The 21,212-nt window shown below is 38.8% G+C and overlaps 1 protein-coding gene across 8 annotated transcripts in view; it reads left to right on the top strand.

The window, feature by feature from the left end:
• LOC128025020 (1-phosphatidylinositol 4,5-bisphosphate phosphodiesterase epsilon-1) overlaps positions 1 to 21,212 on the top strand; it is a 98,487-nt gene that overhangs the window by 62,975 nt on the left and 14,300 nt on the right. For 4 of the 8 annotated variants that reach the window (XM_052610970.1, XM_052610969.1, XM_052610976.1 and 1 more), the window contains 18 exons: positions 7,037 to 7,353; positions 9,498 to 9,643; positions 10,357 to 10,615; positions 10,967 to 11,175; positions 13,291 to 13,960; positions 14,580 to 14,765; positions 14,846 to 14,957; positions 15,146 to 15,326; positions 16,676 to 16,798; positions 16,892 to 17,028; positions 17,140 to 17,378; positions 18,881 to 18,942; positions 19,081 to 19,246; positions 19,416 to 19,523; positions 19,612 to 19,728; positions 19,826 to 19,984; positions 20,585 to 20,714; positions 20,924 to 20,965. In XM_052610970.1, the coding sequence (XP_052466930.1) occupies positions 7,037 to 7,353; positions 9,498 to 9,643; positions 10,357 to 10,615; positions 10,967 to 11,175; positions 13,291 to 13,960; positions 14,580 to 14,765; positions 14,846 to 14,957; positions 15,146 to 15,326; positions 16,676 to 16,798; positions 16,892 to 17,028; positions 17,140 to 17,378; positions 18,881 to 18,942; positions 19,081 to 19,246; positions 19,416 to 19,523; positions 19,612 to 19,728; positions 19,826 to 19,984; positions 20,585 to 20,714; positions 20,924 to 20,965 (3,363 nt within the window). Of the gene's footprint in view, positions 1 to 3,985; positions 4,160 to 7,036; positions 7,354 to 9,497; positions 9,644 to 10,356; positions 10,616 to 10,966; positions 11,176 to 13,290; positions 13,961 to 14,579; positions 14,766 to 14,845; positions 14,958 to 15,145; positions 15,327 to 16,675; positions 16,799 to 16,891; positions 17,029 to 17,139; positions 17,379 to 18,880; positions 18,943 to 19,080; positions 19,247 to 19,415; positions 19,524 to 19,611; positions 19,729 to 19,825; positions 19,985 to 20,584; positions 20,715 to 20,923; positions 20,966 to 21,212 lie in introns of those variants that run through there. The other 4 variants (XM_052610977.1, XM_052610971.1, XM_052610972.1 and 1 more) reach the window with 3 other exon arrangements.

Below are 21,212 nucleotides of genomic sequence, written 5' to 3'. Positions count from 1 at the left end.
ATGTATCTTTTATGGATCTTTTGACCCTCCTCTACTCTGTAGATATACATCCATAAGATTTAATATTTTCTTGTATCACCTTGTAACATGTTTGTCATTCTTGAGAAAAAAATACTGACAAAATAAAAAATGTGAGCTGAGGACCTCTGGTTGAGTTGACACAGAATGACCCAGTTGGCTTTCTGTGATGTAGTCAACATTGTTGTAAATTCTGCAGATTTTTCACTAATATATTATTATTTAACTGGCTAACATAGATTTTAAGTTACGTTGAAATAGAAAAATTGACTTTTACATTATTTACACTATAGCTGTATAATTTACAGCTTGCTTGCATATTTTATTTAGCAAAGATAAAATAATAATAATAATAATAATAATAATAATAATAAAGTATTGCTTTCTTGAAAATAATACTGACCTAAAATTTTAGAACAGTTGTGTATATGAAAACGCATATTACTAGCCCATAAAAAAAAAAAAAAAAAAAAACTGTGGTGATTGCAACCCTACATACACCCCTTTTCCAACATAATGATGCTCCAGCAGTGGAATGACTGTGCTCATTAAGTTTGTTCTATTTGAACTCTAGTGCTTTAGTGTTTTTTGTTATGAGTGCATGTGCAGGAAATTGCAAACCTTTTTCTATATCAAATGAAACTTTTGTATATTGAGATGTGACAATATTATGAGAAACTTTGGTTTAGGATAAGTTGCTTGTAATTATACATAATTTACTGTTAGTACTATAGTACATGTAGGACACTGTAAAATAACGTGTTACCGAAAATTGTCATCATTTTCTAATTCATGTTGTTTCAAAACTTTATGAATTTATTTGGTCTGTTGAACTTTCTGGAACTGAGAATAGTATTAAAATATATACTGCTTAAATAATGAATAATTATGAAGTGTCCAGAGGCTTTTAAACTTGGGAAAACTGCCATAAAATGTGTCCATTTTTGACTTGTGCTCTTAATTCCAAGTCTTCTAAACAGTACAATACGTTTTGGTGAAAACTACCAAGATTTAAGTTGATGTTCATAGGAAATTTTCACATTTGGTATAGATATCAAAACTCATCCACAATGCATATTTAAACTTTGGTAATGAAAAAAAAAAAAAACACATTTGGTGTCAACCTGGCATAGTGCCTCTCGACAGCCCAATTTTAAAAATCTTTTATTTTTGCAATATCTAAAGCTTGCATGATATGTATGGGCTAATTTAATGGTACTTTAATGAAACTTTTTGTCCCCTTTGGAGTTTGTCATCCCCTTTCACTGTTTGCTTTTGTTGTATAGAAATGTGCAGCCTGAACATTCTTCAGAATTTCTCCTTTTGTGTCATACGTAGGGAAGTTATGCACGTTTAGAATGAGGTTTAGAACTTGTTAAAAAAAGTTAACAAGTATAGTTTAAAGCTGCTCGCCCCGTCAGATGCTCTGACTGACCCGTGCTGCTGACAGATACACTACTCACACTTTTTAATGTGTTTTTCTCAGTGTGAACTTACATTTCACAGGTGCATGAGCCTTCTGCATTGCAATTCTGTGCTAAACTTCACAGACTTTACTGAACAAGCGCCGCCGCATGCATGCGCACCAAACAGACGGCATGCGATGAAATAGGAGTGCAATAATTCTAACTAAAGGATAGCTTACATTTTGCTGAAATATATGTAGTTGGACAATAAATGTGACAAATGTAGAATTTTAAACCTACAAGTAAGTGCACTTTTATGATAGCACTAACTGTAAAGTGGGATAATCATTATTCTGTGCTTTTATTTTTACTAAATGAGTGACTTGTAGCCAAGTATGGTTTCCCATACTTGGAATTTGCACTCTGCATTTAATCCATCTAAGTGCGCACACACACACACACACAGACACTCACACACCCAGAGCAGTGAGGGTTCGGTGACTTGTTTAAGGGTCTCACCTCAAAGAGAGTTCAATCACACAATCCCTGTACAATCCACAGTACAATCCCTGCTGGTACAGAGACTCGAACTCACAGCCTTTGGGTTACAAGTCCGACTCTTTAGCCACAGCCCCAATTATTATTATTATTATTATTTTTTCCATTTTTTGTTTAGTGATTTAAACATATGGTTTAAAATTGTTATTTCAGTTTGAAAATTATCATTTTACAATGTAATGTGATTAAAATTTTTTTTTGCAAATTATATATAGGATAGCCTACATGATTACATTCACTTTATTTGTTTTCATAGCCTGTAATATGTATTTTTTCGTTGAACAACATTTGGCAGGATGTGAAATATGTATTTTTTAAATAAAGACAGATTATTTTCGTTTATTTTTTTTTTATCCAAATAGAAAAATGTAGAAAATACTCAGATATTGTCCTACTGTATAGTAGTAATTCAGCCATATCACCCAGCCCTGGGCCAGATTGACTGTGTTGATATTCACAACAGTTACTGAAGTTAACATATTCAGAAACAATGACTTTGAGATGTCTCTAATGGCTTAAAGGGGGGGTGAAATGCTCGTTTTCACTCAATATCTTGTTAATCTTGAGTACCTATAGAGTAGTAGAGCGTTTGGAAGCTGTGACATTACCGTGAGGACAAAACCGTCCAAAACAAACCATGGCTAACAGTCAGATTCAGCGTATATTTATGATCCAGAATCAGATCCAGAGGCTGAAATTTAACAAGAGCAGCATCAGCAACGACGTCTCTATGTGGTATGTATTGAAACTGTATATATTTGCTTAGCGGTTTTGGAAAATGACTAAGTTCCACTTTATGTCGTCTTTTCTTTTTTTTTTTCTCTTTTTTTTTTTTAAGCTGTACATGTGGAAAGTGCAGTTTGATGACAACATCGCATGTTGTTTACTTCATGTGCTTACACGCCGATAGCTAAGTTAACAACACAGAGATATTTGAAGCAGTTTTACTCACCGCCTGCGGTTCCAACACACGATCGTGACCCTTTTTCGTTGGGACTGCATTATCCTTAAGAAATAAACGATGTGCAAATCCGGCATCAAACTGGACCTTGTTTGTAAAACAAGCATCTTCGAAATGCAGGGAACAAACAAAAACACTTGCGCAACTCCGCTGATGCTCTGTAAAAATAAACTGCATCCACTGGTCCCTTAATGCTGTTTTTTTTTTTTTGGTAATCTGTGCAGGGTTGTCTTGCCCTGGCAACCAAAAACACACTCCTTTTGTGACATTTCGCAACGATCTCGCTCTGATCAGTGAAGTCTGTTGTGCTCTCAGTGCTCTGCTATACGGGAGCGCGCGCTCTTCTGGCAGAAATGTCCTCAGGACCCATATAAGGAGATTCCGCTCCATCTAACGTCACACAGAGCCATACTCGAAAAAACTTTCCGAAACTTGTGACAAACCGGAAGGAGTATTTTTGGAACAGAAATACTCCTTCAAACGTACAACTTAATTTTTGAAACTTTGTCCATGTTTAGCATGGGAATCCAACTCTTTAACAGTGTAAAAAACTCTGTATGCATGAAATAGCATTTCACCCCCCCTTTAATAAATTAAATTCCTGTATCTTTCTCTGTGCTTAATGGAGCTTGTATGCGATGCATATGGACCATAAAGATGTTGGATCAGTTCTTTTCTTCGATCAGTCTCTCTCAGGATGTACTGGGCATGTTAATGACGGAAACGAGCATGCTAAAGTACATCCCCAAAGTCTTAGGCTATAAAGTCATTGTTTGCCTATCAGGTTCTCCTTGGACTCTTACCCAAGTCAACTGGTGAGCTCTTTACTGGTGATCAGAGCATGTTTGGGTGCTTGATTTCCTCGCCCTGCACTTAACACTGTTGCTTTCATCTATGAGTAACTTGACCTGACGGGAAGGAGCAGCCAACGGAGAGAGTAAGTGAAGAGAGTAAGTGTGTGTGAGAGAGAGAGCAAGAGAGAGGGAGGGGTGCACGAGTGACCAAACAGTGTGTGTGTGTGTGTGTGTGAACGAGTGAGATATGCAGCGAGTCAGATTTGTGGCAGTAAAGAGCTGGCGGCTGCAGTCAGGCTGAGTTTAAATGTGGCTGAGCGCCTCTCGTCGCTGCGGCGTGAAGCAGGGAGTCAGCGAGCCTGTCACAACGGCCACAACCATGAAACACTCCCACTCACAGAGGATGGACTACAGGCTGCTCCGTAAGTCACGCTTCTGTTCCTGTGGCCAGTGCTTGGTGTCAAGGACTAAAGTGTTGTGTTTTAATTTAAATGTTTTGCTGTATAGAGAGTTAGTCATGTATGGTACTTGACGGCTTAAGATTTCTGGTATATGAGACTAGAAAAACACTAGTATAACACTAGTCTCTAAAAACAATGTTATGATATCAATTTTAATAGTTTATTCGAGGTATGTAATAATCAACAGGGAATACGCTTTAATGTTTGATTCAGGTTGCATCATTTGTTTGTGTTGAGAGCTGGCAGCCGTTGTCAGAAAGTCGGACAGGTTTGGTATGACAACAGGAATTAGGGATTGTCCCTTTAAAGGATGGAACAAATTCACTGTTTGTATAAACAGCAGTTGAAGAAAAAAAACAGTGTAAACAACAAATGGAAGAAAAAGGAAATTATCTAATTTTGTATTTTATTTTATTGTATACTTTCTTTGCAGTATAGCCCTTTCTTCAGTAATAAATTCGGCTAGGTAGCTTGGGTCCTTTTAAACTGACTTGAACCTAAAGCGAAATAATAAATCAAGCTTAATACTAAACTTCACAACTGATTAATTCAAATGTGTATGTAGTTTAATGGTACATCCACTAGTGATTTTGAAAAAGATGTTCTGCAGGCTTTCACTCTTTTGTTACACAAAATGAAAAATGCTGCTCAAGGTTATTTTGAAAGAAAGTCTATTTCTAGTTTTTTCTTGTAGCTTCATTTCATTTTTTTTTCTAGAGGTTGTATAAGAGTCTTTTGGCATTTACCTACATAACTCATTGAATACTTCAAATCTATCTGCTAATGTTTGGTACATGAAGCATTTACACTATAATGTCCATTAACAGACTAAAGCACCTGAGAGGAAACTTCACTGTGTTCATTTAGGTGTCTGACATCACTTTTTTTGTGTGACAGTTGCCCTCTGTCTCCCTTACATGTTCAAGACCATCAGAGTAATGATTTTGATCTAAATAAATCCTTAGATATTTGCTATCCCTGTTAAAGCACATTACAGAGTGTGAACATAAGCGCATACTAAGGCTGCTTGATTAGGACAAAAATGGGATTGCTCCCAAAAGCAGTGATTTAATCAACACTTTTCACTATTTGTTTATTGCAGCAGTTGTAAGTGGGATCACAATAATTTTTTCCAAGTTGTTGTGCTCTAGTATATACACATGTGCAGGAGGTGCACCTCCTCTGCTCTGCGTGTCCCAAAAGCACTGTCTGTTTAGACCTGCACCATGAGTGGCCCCTGAATAAAGATCAGGGCAGCTCATTCACAGCCTAATGTGGTGCATTCATTTCCCTGCATTTTGCTTCAAAGATTCTATGTGCAAAGAGAAAAGAACACACGTGATTGCTAATGAAATGTGAATGGATACGAGACCGCATATTGCAGAGATGATGTGCCTAAAACTCACCTCAGAAGCATGAAAGGTTTAGTTTGAAGCAATACAAAGAGAGCACAGATTGGGTGTATTAAAACATATTAAAGTTTTGATATTTTTTAAGTTTGATTCCTTGTAATCTTCTAAATGTAGCTGCATTTCCGAGCTATACTGCAAAGAATTTGTTCATATGCAAGTGAGCTGCTCAACTAAATGGCTTGATACCTATATTCCTTATTCATAATATTTAATATATTATTTGTGCCTTTTTATTGAAGTATTGTCATTAACTTAGGTTTTGAGGTTTTAACTTTTGAACTGAGGTTTTGATATGATACTTAGAGTCTTAGTGTGTGCTAATAAACATACCCACATGTTCTATCAGAAGACTAGACTGAATCCACCAATCAAACGGCACTCTCACTCCGCTCCTCCTGTTCCGGCTGAAGGAGTCTGCAAACACTGTTTTTGACAGCTGATGCTATCCAGACAAGCATGATTCACAGTATTTATATTATTTTAGCTTGACCGTCATACCAGCATAACTGTGTTCCAATCGCAATCTCAGGCGAGAGTGGAGGAAACAGTGGAGATATGTAAATGTACCGAGACTTAATGAAAAAATACTATGTCCGGTGATTCTGAAGAAATGATTCATCATTGCCACAGTGTATGGGCTATTGGGAATTTTTACAACTCTGTCCTGCGATGGCGTCTTTCACTTTTACTAGACTGCACTGATGAGACCGCAGTGTCACACAGTATACATTATTAAAGTTATTTGTTTTGTCTTTTGCGGTACGCTCTGCTTCTCTTTAATTACCATGTAAATACTGTGCTTTATTGTATTACGAATGGTTTATCTATGTCTGTTTTTCGTGAGGCAATAAAGAATATTGATTCATATGTCGATGTGAAAATGGTTGCTTGAATTTGTAAAAAGCATTTTAGGGGCATGTAATAATTGGCCTATATAATGGCTCTGTTCCATAACCTAGATGCTGGCTTTATAGGCAACTTCCTTGCTTCCTAAATGGAATGGACCCTCATATGTGACTATCATCTTCATAGGAAATTTTGTGTTCTCAAAGTTATTTGTTTAAATTTTAAACTAAACTAAATTTGGTTGATTACTCTCCATTGTCATCCACCACCATTTTTTTTAGAGGATGTTGCCATGCATTCTGAAATTCTCCATGAAGGGTGCATGTAAAGCTACCTTACAATATAGTCAAAAATCGTATTAATAAGATAGATGGATGGCATCTTTTTCCCTCTAACCATTTGGAACAAGCTTTGTGCCGGCCAGCTTCTATGATGCCATAAAGGAGGAAGATCATGTTAAGAAAATAGCAGAAAATTGGGACATAGTGTGGTCGGAGAAGGACATTGGGAGAAGGGAATAAACGGCTACCTGTCAATACATATGTTATTCAGTATACTCCACTGTGCTTGTCTTTCTCAGAACGGCAGCTGTGCAGCTCTATGGCCAACTCCAGCATCCTCCCGTCAGCTGTGACGGGCATCAGTAAGGAACTAGCCGATCTGAGGCACCTCATCCAGTTCCCTGAGGAAATCGCCACTATCCTGACAGAACAGGAGCAGCAGCTCTACCGCCGCGTCTTTCCCCTTGACTACCTCAACTTTTTCACCCGAGACCTGGGAAGCCCTGGGTGCCACAAACGACACCCGCACCTGAAAGCCTCCCTGTCCACTCCCATCATGCCCACTCAGAATGACCACCACAATACAGTAGAAGACCTCGTCACAAGATTCAATGAGGTGAGCATTCATTAATGGTGCAGATTCATTCCAAAGGGAATGTAAGGGTGGTTTTGGCTTTGAAGGAAAAATTGGGTTGGACACTGGAAGATATTTGTCATGGTTGATTTGTTTGTTGCCATCACAAGTGTCTGTTTTACTTGGATCTTTTATGTACTTACATATTCTAACAGATGTTAGACTTTAAACATGAAAACTTCAAATATTGAATCATCAAAGCTGGTTATGTTTTATGTAATAGTAGGTACAGTATCTAGACAGGTTATGATTGGGAATAACTTGGGAAAAGATTTGCAGATGCTTACAGCCTTGACAGTCAGTTTTTGTAATGTAAGACTCATAACATGAACGTGACCTTCACATGGCTTTCATATTTTGACAGTCTTTGAAATCAATTTTATATCTTGTCAAGTAGCGTAATGCTCTAAGGAGTCATCCTTAATTGTTGAATGCAGTTCCTTGAAAGTTCCTGCTTAACCTTCCAGTGCATCAAAAATGTATTGTTATTTTAGTTATGCTGTAGCCCACATAATACGTCCCTGAAGTGTTGCCACTGGGTGTCCATGCACAACCTAGAGTTTGTAGTCAGTTGTCTTTGTTGTGGGGGTCAGTTGTTTAAGGTCTTATTCAGACACTTGACCGGCAGTCGCCTTTGAAGCCCCTTCCAGGGTGCAGTGTTTCTGGCAACTCTTACGTAAGTTTTTAATGTGTCAAATCTGCAGTCTGTTCACTGCTAGCTGGCCAGCCTGTGCAGTACCTCAAGAGCAGCAGTCTGTCCGGTGGAATCCTGGCAAAATGGCATGAGCTCCCGTCCCCTCAGACTTTCTGTGAGGTGTTTTTAGCTGCAACACACCATCGCATAAATATTTGTGTTTAAACTGATTGCTGTTATAAGCACTCAGGACTAGAGATGGTTGGATTCTGTGACTTGGTGTTTAAAGAAGATGTGAGTGTTGATTGACCGTAAAAAGACTCGGCACCATGAGACTGGGGTGTTCTGGGTGGTTGCCATCACGTTGCTATGCAGTTTTCACACTGATAAAAAAATATAATAATAATAATAATAATAATAATAATAATAATAATAATAATAGTAATAATGTTCTGGTGATTTTCTGTTAGGATATTATCCATACATTTCTGTTAACTCTAAAACGCAATGCAATGCAGTGCAAATTTCAAAATATGTGTAAAACACCTTTAAAAAATCAATACGCAAAATAATAAATAATAATTATAATAAAATCCTTTTTTTTTTTCTTTGAGTGTACAGTGATTTGAGTGGTTTGCGGTTTATAAGATGTCCTGGATGGCTGCCAGTGTGTGGCTATGCATTTACTGTCTTCAGCATGCTGCTATGCAATTGCTAAGGTCTTCTAAATTCCAAATGACATTTAGAATGCTTCTATGCAGTTACTAGGATGTCCTGGGAGGTTGACACTGCATTGCTGTCCAGTTGCTGAGTGGTTTTAGCATGTTACAATGCAATTGCTAGGATGCAGTTGATCGGGATGTTCTAATAGAGCAATGCTTTGGTATCACCACACAGTAAAACAGTTTTCAAAGTGAAACAACACACACAAGACTTAATTCTCTGCATAATACGCTCACATATGAGAAAGTAACACTGGAGATGGGATTTCTTTTGTAGTTGTTTTGTTGTAAAGTAAAAGTTCATTATTTACTCGCCCTCATGTTGTTCCAAGCCTTTACAAAAGGTTTTACCAAGATTACACAAAATTTTAACACAGATTGTGACCCAGCTGTCCTGTCCACTGTGAATAAGTAATGTGTTAAATTCCGAATGTGTCTTACACAAACCCATTGTATGACTTCAGAAAACTTGGAATATACAGTAACACAGCAGTTATATGGTCTTGTTATCTGTGTTAGTGTTATAGGCTCCAATGAGCTCAAATCTACATTTGTGCACTCGTCTCAAATCTTCATTTTTCTTTCGAAATGTAAATGAAATCATGTTTGAACTACTAGCTAGAGATTTATGTTACACAGTATGCAGTGTTTCTTCCAAATATATGTGAATATACACCAATAAAGTGAGAGAGGGAGTAAAGGAGAAAGGTGTGGAGATCAGTATTTTCTTAAGATTTAGCCTCAAACTAAAGTGAGTGTTGTGTATTTAGGTGAGCTCATGGGTGACCTGGCTTATCCTGACTGCTGGGTCCATGGAGGAGAAGAGAGAAGTCTTCTCATACCTCGTCCATGTGGCAAAGTGCTCCTGGAACATGGGCAACTACAATGCGGTCATGGAATTCTTGGCCGGTCTCAGGTATGGCATGATGCCTTGAATTGCTTGGTTAGAAAAGAAATAATCCTTTGAGAATAAATGGTCCTCTCTGTTTGTATTGTGTAATCCAGCAAAGTGAGGAACATTCTTGGGTCATTGATTTGTTTCTAACAGCACATTTGTAACATGTGAAAAGACGAGTCTCTCTGCTAGAATTACTGCTATTCTGCAACTCAAGTAACTTTCTTATTGGACTAGTTATCTACAGTTCACTACATCTACAATGTGCACTTACATCCAGCTCTTGATGTCTTTTACCACTTCCAAAGGGAATTTTAGTTTTCTTGCTGAAGATTTTAGTCATCTATCAAAGGTTTTATGCTTTATTACCATACAGATTAAAAATTAATACTTAAGTCTCCCAAGGCCATTTTCACTACAGTCAGAAAATGTAACAACTTCTTGGAGTTTGCAGTGATGTCAGTTAGCTTTTTTCCCACTTGGTATGAAAAGAGAGACAAAAATACAGTTTACTATATAGTTATTATGCAAAAATATTACATAAACCAAAATCTAACTCTGGAGGCACATAATCATCAATGAGTTCAAAGCATGTACGCTATCCACAAGACTGCATCCCTGAATTAACTTTAAAATCACACTTGAAAACAGAAATGTTCAGAGGCCTTGAGCAACAAAACAGGGCGCCCAGAATTACGTCCCTACAGCCTTGCTCACTGCTTATTATTCCCCAGGTCTCGCAAAGTGCTGAAGATGTGGCAGTTCATGGACCAGGCAGATATTGAGACCATGCGTGGTCTGAAGGACGCCATGGCCCAGCATGAATCATCATCTGAGTACAAGAAAGTGGTAAACCGTGCTCTCAACATCCCAGGATGCAAAGTGGTGCCCTTCTGTGGCGTGTTCCTTAAGGAACTTAGTGAGGCTCTTGATGGTGCGGCCAGCATTATTGGACTCCATCCGTCATTTGATTCTCAAGAAGATCCTGTTGAGGTGAGGATTAGGTGCTTCCAAAGAGAGATGGTGACTAACACAGGAAATTGTATCACCACGGTTGAATTTAATCGCCTTTTACAGTTACAATAATAATCTTGAGACCATTTTGGCTAGCTGGAGCAATTACCTTTTCATCCAACATTTAATATGCCTGCTGAATTGCTTCCTGGCTTTACAAGAAACACATTAGAGTGGTTCAACCAGGAAAAAGACATTTTGTCACTTTGGTTACTATTAAATCACCCATGAAAGCTTTTAAAGCCCACAAATCTGCTCGTATTGTACATAATTGTGTTTTTTTATTTTAATGTGGAATCTCTGTGGTGAAGTGCTCTTTACCTTACACAGTTTGTCACCGACTACAGTGGCCAGCAGCACTTCCTGCAGAGGCTTGGGAGCGATGGGCTCCACAGCTCGGACAAGGAGGCGACTGTCAGTAACATTCTGCAGACGATTCGCAGCTGCAACCGAAGCCTGGAGGCTGAGGAGCCAGAGGAGAAGGCACAAGAGATCACAGCTTGCCCCAAAAACTATTTCAAAGACAAGAGCAGAAGCCAGTGAGTTAACTTTGGAGCCCGTTTGCAAATAGATGATGTGTTTAGTCTAATCCATATATGCTTAGGCATTTTCTGTTTGTTTTAATACCTTTAATAGGCTCTCTACACAGAGGTTTGGGTTATTTTTTGCACTTACCTGTGTTAACCAAGGAGATATATAATACCTAGCATTCACATGAATCTCAATGGGAGTTTCTTGACTGGTGGAGGAACCACTAGATGTGTGTTATGTGACATCTTCCATGGTTGCTCATGGACATGTTTAAGTTTAAAGGTTTATTTGAGTAAATCACTTACACTTTTAAATATAAAACCTCAAGTTAATGTCACCACAAGAACACACAAAATCCTAAACCCAAAAGCATCTATAAAAATCTAAATCAATATTTTTTTTTAACTCCCCACTTTATCTTAACTAAATAATATCTGACAAAAAGTCTCTCCCTTACTGTATGTGGTACTCAAATGAGTCTTGATATGTTTTTTTATGAAGATTATGGCTGGGTTGCTGTGAAATTCTATTCATCATAAACAACTCACTCAGAGTATATGGTTTACTACTATTTTTTCTTTCTTGACAACCTTTAGATCACTTGAAAGAACTGAAAGAACTACTGTAGCATGTGAGTGCTCAGTATATTATGACCCTTTAAACATCTTATCAAGTTATGAAAAGATTTTCAAAGACCTTCATTTTGACTTAAATGTTTCTCAGTGGAACAGGAACATATTGTTCTCATGAGTTTATGCATGTTAACCTATCTACAGAGCAGCACTGCAAATCCCATGTTTTCCCGGACTGAAAGCTGTGAGTTTGTAGTTCTGTTTGTCCTCAACACTGACACAGTTTTGTTGTATGCAGGAAGGTGCTCATATCGGTTGTTAATACTTTGGCTCTGGAGAATCTCATTGTAGACTCCATCCCAAGCATTTTCATCTTTCCAGAGACTGAACCTTGAGCAGCTTGGCTTTGATGTACTACTTTATTTATCTTAACTTCTCTCCCAGTAACTCTTCCAGTTGCAGGACTGACTTCATACCACAAATGTATCAAAGTTGAGCTTGCTGTTTTTGGGTACAGATCCAACCTATTCTCATTTCTCAAACACCTACCTTCTGTCCTTTTCTTCCATTCAAATCAACCTTCCTTCAATTCAACCCTCCCTTACTGTCCACTTGCAAGAAAAGAACCTGGGTCAGAGCGTGTACTGTAAGTTGCAGATTGTGCTTCAGTGGTTGCACTAACTGCATTGGTTTCTACGTGACATGCAGTGTTTCGGCTGTATGGGTTTGGTGTGTTATCACTTAGAAGTGCATGGAATTCCTTCCTTTGAATCCACAGTGCAGAGTTTAAGTCAAGACCAGATTCTCCAAAGCCCAATCCTTTGAGACAGAGACGGACCAGTGCCAAAATCTACAACACCAAACCAAGACTAGACCCCTCAATAACCAGCATAAGACCAATACCCAAACAAATCCACAAAACCCAGACCAGTACTGGAATTCCAAGGACCAGACCAATACCGCATCCCCTATAACCTAGATCAATGCTTTAAGTCCAGATCCAGACCAAGACCTTATCCCAGAACCCAGTCAAAAACTGCTGGTCCAAGAACCAGACAGTAGTCCATTTTAATTAAATAGGGATAATGCAGAATTTATTTCACCATTCATTTCAGAAACTAGTAGTCCTTAAGAGCCATACAGTGCAAACCTGTGGTGGAGGTAATTATCATCCTCATTACTCTCTGGAAACAGACTGTAGTCTTGTCTGAGACCACAAACCTAGACTCATATCCAGACCAAGACACAGAGTAAATGAGATGCAGACCACAACCACAACCACATTTAAGCTTAAGATGCAAGCTCTGCCACAGTGCACGATTTGAAGTAATTTAACACGGAGCATTGTATTATGTTCCATAACGGCCCCTAAATTTGTGTCTTAATGGTAGATTGTGCTCTTCAATAATCTAAACTCCTGTCAACTCCTTTTACTTGACTAATATGGCATTACATCTTCCAAGACAGTGAGCAGTTTTCCAGGCAGAGTTCTGTTTATTCAATCACTTGATTCTTTATTTCTACTTCACCTGCTTCATGTTATTTTTGTAGGTTTTTAGTAGGGGAACTCTTAGATTCTGAAGGGGATCCACTTGAGCTGATTAAGGACGTAGACCTCCAGGCCACAGAAGAGGTACGTGGGCCATTTAGCCACGGTACAGAGCTCATCCCTTGGTACGTGCTATCTCTTCAGCCGGATATCCACCAGTTCCTGCTCCAGGGAGCAACTGTTATCCACTATGACCCTGAGACCCATCTCACCTCCCGCTGCTGCCTCCGTCTACAGCCCGATAACTGCTTCCTTACCTGGTCCAAGCCCCACAGTAGCTGTGGCACAGGTGGAAAAGCCCGGGGTTTCATGGGACATCCATCATCTCCAGACCACTTACCTCTGGGCCAAGCTGTGCACTGTGGACTGACCGATGGACTCCTAGACCTTAACATGGTGAAAGCCGTGTTTATGGGTCACCCTGGAGTGGATGTTAACTATGTGTGCCTGCAGCACAAACTATGTAACATGAACCCTGGTGAAAATGGTGTCACGCTGTTATATGGACATCACACTACAGACAACAGGCTCCTGCACTTTGTGGCCCCCAAGCACACGGCACAAATGCTGCATGAGGGCCTCCAGGAGCTGCTCAGTGCCATCAGGAAGATCAGGAAGTTTCCTGACCAGAGACTACAATGGCTGCGAAAGCAGTATGTTAGTTTGTACCAGGTACACTTTCATTTATTCAAGTGCATTTATCAAATACAAGTGAGAACACAGTACAAGTAGACCTTCAATACCAGATTTTGTTGTTTTTAATGTGAGGATTTTACTAATGTTTTTCAAATATTTGAATTTGATGTAAAACATTACAGCATCCCTTAAACATGGTAAAGACTGCAACAATTACAACAACCACCCTTCTATAAAAAGGTCTGCTGGTCTTACAGTAGCTAGCCACCAAGCTTATTTCCATTGGTCATGCTGGTTCAGTTTGATAGTTTTAGAAGGGTTTACGGCACTTGTTAGCTGGCAGGTCAACTGGCCAACCAGCTGGTGGACCTGGCAAACCAATTTAGTCTGCATTTAAATAAAGATTTTTGCACACATTTTGTGTTCTCAATGAACTTCTGAATTATAGAAGTTCACAATGGAGTACTTTGGTGGTATTGAAGTTTTCATACCTCCAAACACATTCCAGTTTCACTCTTGTAAATTTCTTTTTGGCATAACTCTGCTAACTTTAGGTCAGCTAAGACACAGCTTTCTTTTTTTTCTAAATTCCATTGATTGTTTTCCAGTTTTATTATCGGTGGGTTTCATATTGCTGTAAAACTCCCTTTTCTAGGAGGACGGCAGATTTGAGGGGCCCACACTGGCCCATGCTATCGAGCTGTTCGGTGGAAGACGCTGGAATATGGGTACTAGCGGCCCTGGATCGTCCAACAAGAGTGCAGAGAAGAACTCAGCCCAGAAAAACAGCCCCCTGGGCGTTAATGCCAACGTCAAGAAGAAGAAGAAAGCCTTAGTCAGGGTAAGGAGTGAACAACTTGAGCCAACAATGGCTGTCCTAGCTTAGCTATATGATTAAATAATGCACTATTCTGTTCACAGGGGGACAGTGGTGATGGAACAGATGATGAAATGATCTCACGCAAGACCAGGAGCTGTAAAGAGACTTTAGGGAGGAGAGAGTCTTTGGAAAGTGTTGAGCAGGAAAACGCTGGTGAGAGATACTGAACGTTGTGTTGACAGCTACTCTGACTTTGGTTAGACATAATTGTTGAAGAATATTGAGGGATGGTATTCATTTCAGCTGGTTTACCAATACTTTTTTAATTTATACACTGACGATGCTAGTTTTGTGATGCTAACAGATCAGAGACATTGTGGCATATTTGAATGTTTTCATAGAGGACTGCAGTACCTTTGGCCACCCTGGACCCCTTTCCTTACCCAACAGCAAAGGCCAGTCTCCTGGATCTTCCTTATCCTCCTCCTCATCTTCCTCTGTTTCCTTTAACACAAACACCTCCACCCCTACACGTCCACATTCCTCCCCCATTCTCCCCAGCATCTCCAAAAGTCAGCCAGGGTAAGGCCCCTCCCTCTTTAGAAATAGAAATCCAGAACACACAGGATTCTGTTCTTTTAAAGATATTTTCAGACATTTCTATACAAGATAGATGCAACATAAAAAATATGTAAATAAAGCAACACTAAACCTTGTTCACAATGTATGTTACTTCCATAATATGAACATTTTTAGTAAAACAGGATAAACAAGTGAGAATTACTATTATTATTATTTTTTTTACTTTTTGTAAAATATAAAATATTCCTTGAAACATGATTCCAAATGCTTCCAAGGATTTTAAGAGATGGTTCACTCTAGGGCTGCACGATATGTCGTTTAAGCATCAATATTTTGTGATGTACGAATCCACGATAGTCACATTGCAGGATGTGCGATGTAGGCTTGTAGTTGATCCATTATTCATTAACTGTACAGGCCAGCTGCTCCCCGGCCCTTTACGAATGTGATTCGCAGATTAATTGCACAGCTTAACCATCGTAGAGTGAAAGTTTATAATTTGCACTCAAGTCCTGTCAGAGAGCACGCGAGAGAGTGCGCGTGCGCGAGAGAGAGAGAGAGAGAGAGAGAGAGCGAGCACACGCGTGAGAGAGAGAAACAGTGGGAGAGAGAGAGAAAGAGAGAGAGAGCGCGCCCTGGCCGCACACTCACCGTCTTCAAACAACACGAGCGCTGTCTTGCTCTCTCTCCCTCGCGCATATTAATCAATTGACATGATGGTTTCGATGTTTAAATCATTTAAAATGAGAATGTAAGTGTGCTCACCTCATTTTTGTTTGTAAGAAAAAAATAGATTAGATTTCATATCGCAGAAAAATAAAATATTGCGATGTCATTTTTTCCCAATATCGTGCAGCCCGAGTTCACTTTATAAAGAAATTTTTCATAATTTATAATCACTGTGTTGTTCCAAACCCATGAAGTTTTTTGTTTGTTTTTGTTATGAAATAAGATATTTTTAAAGTGCCCCATTATGCACTTTTTAAGATTCCTGATATTGTTTTGGGAGTCTCATACAATAGGTTTACATGCATGCAAGGTCTCACGCAAGATTCTCATACGATTCGTTCAAACCGGTTCTAAGATTCCTACTCTGCTCTCGTTCAATTTGTTTAATTCAAGTCTTTTGAAAATATACATTTGCTGTATATGATGAACAGACTTTGATTTAGGTGTTTATTCAATGCATATCAAATATAGTTAATGGTTAAGCTCAAAATGCATGTGTGAGGTGAAAAAAACTAATCTCAGCAGTTTCTTGCATAGTGAAGAATAAATTGTATCACTTGTCTTGAAGCATGTAGAAAAAGCAGTTTTGCTTCAGAGCTGACTATGTTTGGTGTTTTTAGGGCTTGGAGTAGTAGGAGCTGGCATGGTCGAGGGAAAGGCTGCTTTAGGGGCTTCCAGGACCTCATGATCTCCGACAGCATCATGAGCTTTGTTGAATTTGTAGAACTCTTCAAGTCTTTTAGGTGGAGCACACCTTTCCCTCCAAAAAATACTCTGCATGTGTTTTGAATTTGTATGATTGTTGAAAGTTTCCCGTTTGTCTGCTATGTGTCTAGCATTCGCAGTCGTAAGGATCTGAAGGAACTGTTCGACACATACGCCGTGCCTTGTAGTCGCTCAGGTCCTGACTCTGTCCCACTCTACACCACACTGAGGATTGATGACAAACTTACAGGACTGCAACCCGATCTCGGTGGGCATGTGTGAAAAATAAGTGTGATTTATTTATTTGTATTTTATTTTTTATTTTTTCAGTGAAGATGAGAAGAAGTAGGATGGTTTTATAAAGCTGATTTCTCCTCAGATCTGTTGACTCGCAACGGCTCTGACCTGGGCCTTTTTATCCGCACACATCAGCAAATGTCTGACAACCAGAAGCAGATTTCAGATGCCATTGCAGCTGCTAGCATCGTGAGCAATGGCACTGGAGTGGAGAATTCATCGCTGGGTGTGCTGGGACTGGCCATCTCTCAACTCAATGACTTCCTGGTCAACTGTCAGGGAGAACATCTGAGCTATGATGAGATCCTCAGCATCATACAGGTGTGTGGAAGAACTCTCTGAAAGCTGATCTAGACTTTACTGATCAGACCTATAAATGTTTTGGATTTGAATATGACAAAGGTTATTCCTGTTATAAAGCACATTAATATCAGTCCCTCCGGAAAACACTGTTTTTTTTTGGTGATTGTTGCGGGCAAAAATCCTTGATTTTGCGGCACGTTTTCTTAAAAAATGCGATGTAATATGCGGGATATTTTTGCAATTTTATGTGATGAAATTGCGTGAACTTACAAAAACTGCGGTTTGATGAAAAAGAAAAAAAGGTGATTCCCCCAACACCTTTTTCTCACTAGGCTACTACCTTAATGTAAAGAGTAATTTCTTATTACTTCCTATGATAAGCAAGCATAATAAATCACAGAATATTTAAGTTGCAATCTCTTACTGCAACGTAAATTATTTTACATACTACTAATATAATTACAACTGTAAGTTTTTGGAACTGTTCTGTAACAAAAAAAGTGTAATCTTACAACTGTAAAGTTGCATCAGCTTCTGAATGAAACTACAACAGTGTTAGTAGCCTAGTGAGAAGGGGGTCTTGAATCACCTTTTTCTCTATTTCATCAAACCGCAGTTTTCGCAAGTTCTCGCATTATAATTTGGCTCCACTGTCATGTAATAAATCGGGAAACTGCTTCACGTGTTCTTTAGCGCTTATTTTTGTTGGCAAATAAGAATGATTTGCGTGCTTCAAGTTTCACCCTGGTTTCACCGCGGGGTTTGCAGATGATGTTCACGTCACATAATTACGTCACTTCATAAGGTTCCCATGGCAAAAGGGGGAAAATGGCGCCTTATATGTGTGAAGTAAACGCAACATTTTTCAACTTTCTGCTAATATGTATGTGAGGTTTTTCAACAAAAATACAGGGATTATGAAATCATGCTAGCCCCACATATTTTGCTTTCTGAAATCGACAATTTATGCGGCAAAAGAGCGGCATATTAAAAAATATGCGGCCTTTGGCTGATTATGCATTAAATCAGGCGATCGCATAATCACGTTTTTCTGGAGGGACTATAATATGTGTATTGTATTGCAGAAGACTACAGGAAAAACATATTAAATAATTTTTCTGTCCTTTCTTAATATATCCACTAAACTTGGCACCATCAATCTATCGTCTGATCTTCAAACTTGTTGAAGTGGTTTTAAACCTTGAAAATACATTTTCAAGCCAACATTCAAACTTCAAACTTTGTCTTGACCAACATGTGAAGTCTTATTGTCAGAATAAAAAATTGCTTCAAATTTCTGTCAGAATGCTGTCAAGGCTTTGGCATGGTCTGAAAAATCTCAACGGTGGGCCATCATTTACCGTTAACAACATGTTCAATTGATTCTTCCTTTATTAAGAATAAGAGTCGTTGACTGACAGCTCAATATTAATGTCTAACCAGCTCATAAATCACTTTGAGACATCTAATGATACGAAGGCCAATGTAATAATATTTAATTAGTTTTTTTGTTTCTTTAGAAATTTGAGCCTTCTTCAAACATGCGTCAGATGGGGTGGATGTCCTTTGAAGGATTTGCCAGGTTTGGTTTTATTCAACTTTTTTGACAAAATAATGTGGACCAGCAGTTTCGGAAACACAATACTTTGGAATATTTGGATAATCTGCATTACTCATATAATCTCTGCTACATGACCAAAAGTGAATCTACCTCTCGCAGGTTTCTAATGGACAAGGACAGCTTTGCCTCTAAAAACGAGGAATCTCAAGTGAATCTGGATGAGCTCCAGTATCCGCTCTCCTACTATTACATCGAATCCTCTCATAACACGTATCTCACGGGCCATCAGCTGAAAGGAGAGTCTTCAGTGGAGCTCTACAGCCAGGTACATCTTCAGCAGAGCTTCAGAGCATCCTGAACCTGATCCAGGCAAAACACATTTCACAATGCACTCCATAAATATGGGTCCTGTAGAAGTCACCTGCAAGTGAATGTAGCTGAAACCATAGCAAGTGTGTCTTGAGTTGATGATTGATTTATTGGTTCTGCTGCAGGTGTTGCTGCAGGGCTGTCGTAGTGTTGAGTTGGACTGCTGGGATGGGGACGACGGCATGCCTGTTATTTACCATGGACATACTCTTACTACTAAGATTCCCTTCAAGGTCTGTTAAAAATCAGCACATGAGAGACTTCTGTTGATTTTACAGTATGTGTGTTTTCCATTGACGGGAATGTTCTTGTGGCCTGTAGGATGTTGTCGAGGCCATCAATCGTTCAGCGTTTGTGAACTCAGAGATGCCCGTGATTCTGTCTATAGAAAACCACTGCTCTTTACCACAGCAGCGCAAAATGGCTGAGATTTTTAAGGTGCTTGAATTTTTACACTAATACTTTGAATCCATCAGATGAATCCAATGGATCCCAGTTCTTGTGGAAAGTGACCATTGTTTGTTTTGCTCTTCAGATGGTGTTTGGTGAGAAGCTGGTGACCAAGTTCCTGTTTGAGAGCGATTTTGCGGATGAGCCTTTGCTTCCGTCTCCCCTGCAGCTCCGAGGGAAGATCCTACTGAAAAATAAGAAGCTGAAAGCTCACCAGGCTCCAGTGGACATTCTCAAACAAAAGGTAGATGAGAGATGTGTATAAAAAAACTGGTTTATACACAGTTTATGAAATTGTAGCGGCCACATAATCAGGCGAATCAGGCTAGTACTTCTTTTGTTTTTGCCTTCTTTATTTTGTTTAAATGTCTTGACTAGGTCCTGTTATAACCTGGGGATTTTTAAAAATAATTTTTATCTTCATACACCTAAGGTAAGGCCTGTGTGCCAGAGACACTGATATATCTGCTATACAAAGTAAATATAATATAGCTAATTCTAATTCCATTATTATATAATCCATTGTTTTTTTCTCTATATGAATGAGTTTAAATATTTTAAAATGTCCTTAACTGAGCTGGAAGTACTACACTCATATTGGAAAGAACAAAAATTAACCCAAATATTTAATAAACCAACATGCAAAGGGTAGGGAATGTGTGGAATTGTGTGAATGACAGACTTTCCAATTCTGTGGAAATCTGCACAGCTTTATTGTGGTCTTGACTATCTGTTAAACATTTTCAGTATCAACACATTTTATTGAGTCCATGAAGCTTCCATCTAACAAATCAAGAATGAATAGTTGAAAAGTTTTTTTTGTAAATGGTTTCTTTTTCTAAAGGCACATCAGCTGGCTCACATGCAGGCCCAGGCAAACAATGGCACAGTCATTGGAACATCCCTGGGAAACAATGATGAAGAAGAAGAGGAGGAAGACGAGTATGACTATGATTATGAGTCGTTGTCTGATGGTAAGCATGCTTTGCATTACTCAAGACAGTTTGTGTCCTTTATTTCAACTCGAATGGACAGCAATTATTGGAACACTGTGTGGAATTTTTTGTTCTGTTCACTAACCCTCATGATCTTTTACCGTTCTCACGATGTCACCTTCACTTTGTAGCATGCTGACCTTTTCCTTTCCCCCTCCTTTCTTTCATTCTATCCCTCTTTTTTTTAGCCGATGTCCTCAATGCTTCCACTGCTTCTTATGGCCAGGAAGGTAAATGTATCGTGTGTTATTGTACATGGGTAGTTGACAAATGGACATGGTTTAAAATATGGTTTAAAACTCAAATTTGTTAGATAATTAAACCAGTCATTTGTGACAATTGGGAGACTCCAATTAGATAATGCGTATATACCAGTGCATTGGTCACCACAGTGACATTTTTACATTTTACTTGCTTAAAATGTGGCGGAAAAGTAAAATTTTGGTAGATGACTGTATGTTTGTGGACAAAATTTGT

Source organism: Carassius gibelio, chromosome A12 (genome assembly GCF_023724105.1).
Source record: "Carassius gibelio isolate Cgi1373 ecotype wild population from Czech Republic chromosome A12, carGib1.2-hapl.c, whole genome shotgun sequence".
Taxonomy (NCBI): domain Eukaryota; kingdom Metazoa; phylum Chordata; class Actinopteri; order Cypriniformes; family Cyprinidae; genus Carassius; species Carassius gibelio.
This window is presented reverse-complemented; position numbering and strand designations above follow the sequence as displayed.